The sequence below is a fragment of the Cibotium barometz genome, chromosome 27, assembly GCF_041138505.1.
Source record: "Cibotium barometz isolate CiBa-2024 chromosome 27, ASM4113850v1, whole genome shotgun sequence".
NCBI classification, from domain to species: Eukaryota; Viridiplantae; Streptophyta; class Polypodiopsida; order Cyatheales; family Cibotiaceae; genus Cibotium; species Cibotium barometz.
The window spans coordinates 39,482,112-39,492,017 of NC_141072.1; the positions used below are offsets into that span (position 1 = coordinate 39,482,112).

Genomic DNA, 9,906 nt, shown 5'->3' on the forward strand with positions numbered 1-9,906 from the left:
ATTTTAGAAAATCTAGACCCTTAGGCTAAGACCCTTAGGCTAAGGTCCTTTTTACCTGATTTCAATTTATTCCAATTGCACATTGGAAATTTCTTTTTGAATATCTGTTTCAGGGGAAACCATTTGAGACACTAGGAGGATTTTTATATCCAAAAATATCTCAATTTTGAATTCTCTCTCTCTAGACATTTTCTCTCTCTAGGCTAAAACAAGATCTTTCTTTTATTTCAGAGAGGGGGATAATTATAAGATCAGAAGGGGAGGTTTTTACACCTACACATCCATTCTTTCACATATATCCACATCCATTCTTTCACATACACATCCACATCCATTCTTTCACATACATCCACATCCATTCTTCACATACACATTCACATCCATTCTTCACATACACATTCACATCCATTCTTCACATACATGTTCATATCCATTCTTCTCATACACATTCACATCCCAAATCATTCATTTACATCCCGATTCCCATCACATTACATCTCATCCATTCATTCACATCTATCTGATTCACATGACATCTATCTGATTCACATCTATCTGATTCACATGACATCTCATCACATTTATTCACATCACATCTCATCACGTTGTCGAAAATTTCGGACACGGAATCACCTGCCTCTATAGCTATCCACTCCAACAGCCTTGGAAACACAAACACCAATGGGGGCACCACCAGCCACCGGCTGGAACACTTCTCTCAAAATTCACCACACCACCCACACCAAAAAGAACAGCCAAAACAGGGGCACCATAGACCAAGATAAACACCGAGCAATTAAATTCCCAATCAACACTTCATACAAGCTTGACACAGAAGCCTCACTCACACAACTTACAAACAGTCAGGCCTGGATTTACTGCCAAGGGAATTCCACCACGGCCTCACAACCTCAGGAATTAAACCTTGTGTCTGACGACCAAGCCTTTGCAACCACAAACACATCAACACTTTGACCTACCAAGGATACACCACATCCTCAATCGGCATATGATCCACTGCCTCTGCCCACAGTCAGCTTTTTCAATCGCCACGAACCTCTTGCCTGGGTGCTGTGCCAACCACACCAGAAAGAACCCGGCCACTCTCTCTCTTCAGAGGGCACCCCACCAGCAACCCTCAACTCTCTCTGCAGCCCATCACTTCTGTGTGTGTCGCCAGCACAGCAGCTACTCCAACACCTCTCTCTCTCTCTCTCTCTCTCTCTCTCTCTGTGTGCTGATCCTTGCCAACCTCACAACAAGCACTTCCTCTGCCACCACAGGCAACTTCTCTGCAATGCTACCGGCCCCACCAGCCAAGCAGCAACACCTCTGTCCTTCTCTTCCAGGCGGCCCCCTCTCACACAGTGGTCACCGCCAGCCAAAAAACACTGTGTCGGCATCTCCCAGCCACCACCAGTCTCACCTCACACGTTCCTTTTGTGGTGAACCTGCCCTCTCACATGTTGGCATCACCAGCCACCACCAGTCTCACCTCACACGTTCCTTTTGTGGTGAACCTGCCCTCTCACATGTTGGCATCACCTGCCACCACCGTAGCTACGGCCAAAACCATCAAACCAAAGAACCCTGCGCATCCAGCAGCCGCTTCCTCTCTTGTGCTGCCAACCCGACCACCTGTGCTTACTGCCCCATCTCACCCAGTGCCTGCTGGCCCTCCTGCATCCGGCGACAGTCCTCAGGCGCGCGTCGCCCACCTCACTAGCCTTAGCCATAGCACCTTCCTCTCTCTGGTCGCTAACCACCAGCGGCCTCACCTCACTGACGTCCCCTGGCTACAGGGCTTCACCAAAGCGGCTCCCCTCTACAAGTCGGCACACACTCCAGTCACAATCAACCACGTTATCCAGCTCCTGACTTCAGCACCCGCCAGCCTCTACAGCCGTAGCAAAGCTGCTCCCTCTCCTGAGGCGGTCACCACACAGCGTCTCTTGCTTCAGCTCCTCTAGCAGACCCCTTGCGCCTGCAGCTGCGTTACCACTTCAAAGGCGGCCTCCCCTCTGTGTGTGCCTGCGGCGGCTGCGCCAACCTTGCCAGCGCTTCAAAACCCTGGGCCTTCTCCTCTCACCTGCAGCAGTGGCTGCGCTACCTGCTCTTCGCCCGAGAAGCCCCCAGCTCTTCACAAGGCGGCCACCAAGCACCTTTTTCTCCTCGCCAGCTTCTCGCGTATTCTTTCACGTGCTGGCCGTTGTGCTGGCAAATAAGCAAGCCTCCATGTGGTCATTGCTTTGTTGGCCACGTTGATTATTATTATTTTTTTTTTCCTAAGGCCTAGAAGATAGCCACAATCACTCTCCTTTTCATCCAATGCAATGCGACATTGGCCCCTTCAACTTTTAATTGCCCATCATGCTTCCACACGCCTTCAAATACAATCTTCTAGTACCCATTCTATTTTTGGACGCGTACACAAACAAGCGGCCGAACAGCCTGATATCATCCCCAGCAAACAATACTCCGAACAAACCTGTACAAGCCTATAGCCAAACCATCCACCTTGTACATCTGCCAACGCATTCCAAAGCAAAACTCTCCACATGCCATGCATTCCATATGTACACAAGCCCAAAACACCTTTCAGAAAAATGCCTGACAACGTCTATTCACATCACATCCCATCCATCCATTCATTCACATCTATCTGATTCACATGTCATCACATAAAGGTAAAGAGAAAGTGGTTGAGCCCCTTGGTATGCCTAATATTTCTATAGGGCATTCTCTTGTTGATGGAGAGTCTAGTGGCTCGGAGATGAGCTGTAAGACCCCTCTGCCCCTTCCAGTATTCTGGCATAAGACAGTCCTTTAAGAAAACAGGGTTTCTATGCAGTTTGATTTTCTTTTGAATACAAGAGTATTTCTTGAATCAGTATCCCCAAAACTTCTTCATCGCAATTCTGAATTTCATACCAGAATTCCTCGAATTCTATAACCTTGATCCACATATCAATTCGAAGGGTCTCAAACTTAGTTTCATATTTGGTGCAAATTTTGAGTGTATTTTTCTAAACTGGTCACAGCTTCTTTCCTCGAAACTGAGGAAAGAGTTTGGTCTTGGTCATAGTTTGATTCAAGGTTCGAATCGGATAAGATTTTTCCTGACCAATCTTTCTCAAAAAGGTTTGATAATTCAATTACTATTTTACTGAATTCTTTTCTCTTTGAATATTTACTTAACTGATTTCTAAATTAGATATGAATTCCAATGAGGATTAAATTAATCATTTATATGAATATTTTGATCTCGATAGATTTCCATGAATTTTCTTTTTACAATCCGTGTTTGTGAATATAAAACGAGAGAAATTTCTCTCTTAGAGTATTTGATTATTCATTTATCAAATACTCATAGAATTTAAACATAGAATTTAAGAGAATTCCAATTTTGATATAATAATTCTTTATGCATCTATTTATGCATAAAAATCAACTTCAATGGGAATAACACTTTTATAAAAAAATTCCTTTTATGCATCTATTTATGCATAAAATAAATTTTAATAAGAATAACACTTTAAAAATAAAAAGAATTTCTTTACGCATCTATTTATGCATAAAAATCAAATTTTATAAGAACAACTCTTTTATAATAAAAAAATTCCTTTATGCATTTTTCTATGCATAAAAATCAATTTTAATAAGAATAACAATTTTATAAATAAACAAATTCCTTTATGCATCTTTCTATGCATAGAATCAAATTTAATAAGAATAACACTTTTATAAATTAAAAACATTCCTTCATGCATCTTTCTTTGCATAGAATCAAATTTAATAAGAATAACACTTTTATCATTAAAAAAATCCTTTATGTATCTTTCTATGCATAAAAATCTAATTTAATAAGAATAACACTTTTGTAATAAAAAAATTTCCTTTATGCATCTTTCTATGCATAGAATCAAATTTGTTAAGAATAACACTTTTATAATTAAAAAAATTCCTTTATGCATCTTTCTATGCATAAAAATCAAATTGAATAAGAATAACACTTTTGTAATAAAAAAATTCCTTTATGCATCTTTCTATGCATAGAATCAAATTTAATAAGAACAACACTTTTATAATAATAAAAATTTATTTTTGCATCTTTCTATGTATGAAAATCAAATTTAATAAGAATAACACTTTTATAATTAAAAGAATTCCTTAATGCATCTTTCTATGCATCGAATCAAATTCAATAATTAATATCATTGATATACATGCATATTCATAGGTGAATATGTACATGGAGTAATTAGAAAATTTCTTTTGGATGCAAAAATGGTGGGAATTACTCTTTTGGAATAACATAAAAACAAACTTTCTTTTTCACAAAATTTTAGAAAATTTTGCCATAATCTCCTTTGTATGGTTGACCATTTCTCATTTTTATCTTTCTTTATTTTACTTAATTAACCTAATTTAGAATTATAGAACTCTAATCTACACAATTTTCTAAATTCAAGAGAGTAAACAATAAGAAGAGTTTAATTAATCTCTTAGTTAATCTTTCTAAGATTAAGAAAGGTTGGAATGTAAAGAAGAGAAGGGGGTTGCCTTTTCATCAAAGGCATAACATTTTTAATTCAATCATTTGCAAAACATAAAAATCAAGAAAACCATAGATTTTTCATTAAAATTTATAAACAAAGTAAAAAAATTAGCTTACTTGGAGCTTGTAAGCTCTCCTTTGGCTTGAGGGATTGAGGGTTCTACTATTGTTTGAAGCAATAGTGGCCACCAATTCACTTTGGAGAGGATTAGGCCGAAAATAATTGAATTATTAAAAAATTCAATGATGACTCAGGACAGGAGAGCAGAGTAACAGTGCATAAACACCATTAAGCTTTTACAAAGGAGGAGGCTTCTATTTATAGGAAAAAGTGAGCCTCTAACCAAGCAAACTGATTCTAGAGTTTTCCAAATCAGTTTGGTCAAATTTTGACCATTTTTGGGTCAGTTCTCAGCTTACTTTTTGGATCTAGTTTTGAAATAGGAGAGATGAAAATATCTCATTTTATTGATTAAAAATTGGGGATAATGATGAGAAAAAGGTGCCTACTTCATGAGGGAAAATCCCCACACTGAGGTGTCAAAATTTAGTTTTTTAATTCTTTTCTTTGGTCCTTAGTCCACTCTTCATCTTATGTGAGCATTTACTCATTTTGGGGGGGGGGGGGTTTCTTTTACTCTTCAATTTATGTCCTCCCTACATTTGGATTAATCTTATTGGTCCATAGGAACCTTAATTGGACCATAATCTAAAATTTTTCTGGACCCTTAGGTTAAGGTCCTTTATACCTATTTTCAATTAATTCCAATTGCACATTGGAAAGTTCTTTTTGAATTTTTGTTTCAGGGGAAACTAGGAGGATTTCTATATCTAAAAATATTTCAATTTTGAATTACCTCCCTCTAGATAATTTTCTCTCTCTAAGCCAAAACAGGGTAAAACAGGATCTTTTTTATTATTTCAAAGAGGGTAATAATTATAAGATCAGAAGGGGAGGTTCTTACACATGTACACCTCAAAAGCTGGAGATAGGAATCTTACATCCTACCCCACTTAAAAAATGCGAGACGTCAAACTAGAGGACAACTCTTTCCCTTAAGATCCAATTGATTATGGTTCTCCTTATAGTCTGGTCAATCCAATAGAATCCTGGAATAAAGATCCCTTATATAGAACTCATCATTAGATAACAATTCATTCAGATCATACCATTCATATCCCTTATAAAGATCCCTTATATAGAACTCATCATTAGATAACAATTCATTCAGATTATACCGTTCATATCCTTAACACAATAATGGTCCATTAGACCGACATTTCCATCTGAACATTCCTCCATGAGAATTTCAATTATACAGGTTTTTAATTTGTCATCCCTTAACTTGATCCACTGGGTCAAGTGTTAAAAGTAGCAAGCTGTCAGCACAATCCACTAATCTCATAGTGATTTGCTGAAGTCATTATCGTCATTCCAGTTACGAACTTCATCACAGGGACTCGTCCCATTCATCCTCATTGTGGTTATGCTCAGCTTATCGCTTTTCAACCAAAATTCAAGAATCATCATTTTTCAATCAAAATCCTTATCAACTCATCAGTTCTCAACTCATCAATTCTCAACCAAAATTTTAAAATCATATCAACCACATTTGAATTCATCATTTGGATAGCATTTTTGCTTATAATTTAACAAGGTCTTAGATTTACTGATATATACTGCCAGTGTAAAGAGAGCTATAGTTATACCCTCGTGTCTAGGCCTCAAGCAAGTCAGGGATTCAATTGCAGTACTTCCACTTGAGGACCCAATTGTAGTACTTCCATTTGAGGAGCCAATTACCTATTTCTGAATCTTCATTATATGAATATCAATTTGTATGAATTTCATCACACAATTACAACCTTTTACTGCTACTTCATAAATTTTTGATATTTCTGGTTTCTCGGTTGATCCACTTTAGCCAATTTGCTTTGATACCAGCAGCTGAAAGATCCCTGTCCCCACCGTGCAGTAACGAAATCTGGGGTGCTAGCAACGGAAGTAGCACTTCTTGCGCAGGGCAGGGTCCCTCACTTGGGGCCTCGCCCACGTATATCTGAACAAGAGACTAATCCCTTGGTTCTCAAACCCGAAAAAACTTTCCTCGCTCGAAAAGCACGGGCGATTCTTCCAGGATATTTTTACTCTAATGTACTCTAATATTTTGTACTCTGATCTGACCAAACCCAAAAGTCCCATAGTTAGATCAAGGAAAAGACTTGCACTTGGATCATAGAGACCCAACGCTTTTTTCCTCATTGAGAGGCACAGTTTCCATAGAACAATTTTTATCCGGGATTTATATCATCTATCGTACCATAATAGAATTGAGTCTCATTTTAGGGATCCATTAGTCCAGCCTAACCCCATCCAGTCTTGTGGACTAGCCAACCGTCCAACCACTGTAGTGATGGGATCCATTTAAGAATTTGGTTAGGTTTTGTCTCGGGTACCAGGGAAAAGAGTTCCTAGGCCCCCCAGCCAGATATTCATGCAAACTTAAAACTAGTCACACCATTTACACACCCAATATAAAATTATCTTTTTTTCACAGATTCAGCTATCTTTAAAATAATATTTTAATGAAACTATAGTATCACTGATCATAATCCTCCAAAATATCCAGTTGAGTCCTAATTTCCAATTCTTCCTTCATCGGTGTACACACCTATGGCATCATTGGCAACCAGAACGCTCACCACCTGTCTTGATAGTTCCTAGCTCATAGTACCCAGCAATATATTCACTTATAAAAATCAAAATGGAATCTCCGTTGAAGATCCGCAAGATCAACCAACAGATCCATATAAAAGAGCCATGGACTCATCCGTTGAAGACCAACAAGGTCAATTAACCAGATCCATGCCTGAATTTCAGAAAACAACTCTTACTCCTTGATCCAATATCTTCCGCGATGCACGTGTGGGTATCTTCGATGATCTAGATCTCGAGTACCGTATGGTCAGCACCCTCTAGGATCCTTCCCAGGTCACCTAGCACTTCACTCATAGGCCGCTTCTTTAGTCCCTCATCCACCGTATCGGAAGCTCACCATTTAAATCGAACCGAGGTTGGTCAAGACCTCAACCTTGCTATGCGAGACATCCTCTATTGACTCTCCATCAACTATTGCAACTTTATTAGATAAGTCTCCAGGACCTCATTCACAAGACGGTCAAAATTCTTCCCCAGCATTCTTGACATAAAACAATCATTTAAAAACAAGTCATAAATAGAGTTTCTATAACGAACTCTCGTCTTTCCACATTGTTCCACATCAATCCACATTATTTAATCCACATCCATTTCATATGTATTCCCATTCTCATCCAGTCACATCATTTTCATCTCATCACATCTTTCCTCATTTATCCTTATCAGATCTCATCCACTCGCATCTACCCATATCCACATCTCATCCATTCGCATCTACCCATATCCATATCTCATCCATTCATATCTACCCCGATCCACATCACATCACATCACATCCATTTCACCTCACATCTCATTCATTCATATCCATCATATCACATTCATTCATATCCATCACATTCATTCTCATCTATCCCGATTCACATCTCATATCATTCATTCACCTTCTGATTCACATGACATCACATCTCATTCACTCACATCTATCCATTTCACATCACATCACCTCCATCCATTCACATCCATCATATCACATTCATTCATATCCATCCCATTCATTCTCATCACCATCCCATCACATACATTCTATCCACATAACATCACATCACATCTATCCACATCATATCTCATTCATACACATCTCACCTCACCTCATCTCATCCACATTCATCCAATCGTTCATATGTACGACTACCCACATCTATCCATACATTCATATCTATCACTTCACATACATTCTATCCACATAACATCACATCAAATCTATCCACATCATATCCATACATTCATATCTATAACTTCACATACATTCTATCCACATAACATCACATCACATCTATCCACATCATATCTCATCATTCATACACATCTCATCTCATTCATCCACATTCATCTAATCGTTCATATGTACGACTACCCACATCTATCCATACATTCATATCTATCACTTCACATCCACATATATTCATGTCACATCACATCACATTCTTTTACATACACATCCACATCCATTCTTTCACATACATCCACATCCATTCTTTCACATACACATCCACATCCATTCTTCCACATACATCCACATCCATTCTTTCACATACACATACACATACACATCCATTCTTTCACATACACATACACATCCATTCTTTCACATACATCCACATGCATTCTTTCACATACACATTCACATCCATTCTTCACATACACACCCACATCCATTCTTCACATACACACCCACATCCATTCTTCTCATACACATTCACATCCATTCTTCTCATACACATTCACATCCATTCACATCCCATATCATTCATTTACATCCCGATTCACATCACATTACATCTCATCCATTCATTCACATCTATCTGGTTCACATGACATCTCATCACATCTATTCACATCACATCTCATCACCTCTATTCACATCACATCCCATCCATCCATTCATTTTCATCTATTTGATTTACATGTCATCACATAAAGGTAAAGAGAAAGTGGTTGAGCCCCTTGGTATGCCTGATATTTCTATAGCGCATTCTCTTGTTGATGGAGAGTCTAGTGGCTCGGAGATGAGCTCTAAGACCCCTCTTCCCCCTCGAGTATTCTGGTGTAAGACAGTCCTTTAAGAAAAGAGGGTTTCTATGCAAGTTTTCAGTTTGATTTTCTTTTGAATACAAGAGTATTTCTTGAATTAGTATCCCCAAAACTTCTTGATCGAAATTTTGAATTTCATACCAGAATTCCTCGAATTCTATAACCTTGATCCACAGATCAATTCGAAGGGTCTTAAACTTAGTTTCAGATTTGGCAGGAATTTTTGAGTGTATTTTTCTAAACTGGTCACATCTTTTTTCCTCAAATTCTATAACCTTGATCCACAGATCAATTCGAAGGGTCTTAAACTTAGTTTCAGATTTGGCAGGAATTTTTGAGTGTATTTCTCTAAACTGGTCACACTTTTTTTCCTCAAAACTGACGAAAGAGTTTGGTCTTGGTCATAGCATGATTCAAGGTTCGAGTCGGATAAGATTTTTCGTGAACTATCTTTCTCGAAAAGGTTTGATAATTCAATTACTATTTTATTGAATTCCTTTCTTTGAATATTCACTTAACTGATTTCTAAATTAGTTACGCATTCCAATGAGGAATAAATTAATCATTTATCTGAATATTTCAATCTCGATAGATT

The 9,906-nt window shown here is 38.1% G+C and overlaps 1 protein-coding gene across 1 annotated transcript in view; it reads right to left on the reverse strand.

Moving 5' to 3' along the window:
* The window catches only part of LOC147623379 (cold-responsive protein kinase 1-like), a 49,181-nt gene extending 47,778 nt beyond the window's left edge, over window positions 1–1,403 (reverse strand). The window contains exon 1 of the mRNA XM_086821765.1: window positions 1,314–1,403. Within this exon, the coding sequence (XP_086677891.1) occupies window positions 1,314–1,403 (90 nt within the window). The remainder of the gene's footprint in view (window positions 1–1,313) is intronic.
* Window positions 1,404–9,906: the final 8,503 nt, after the last annotated feature.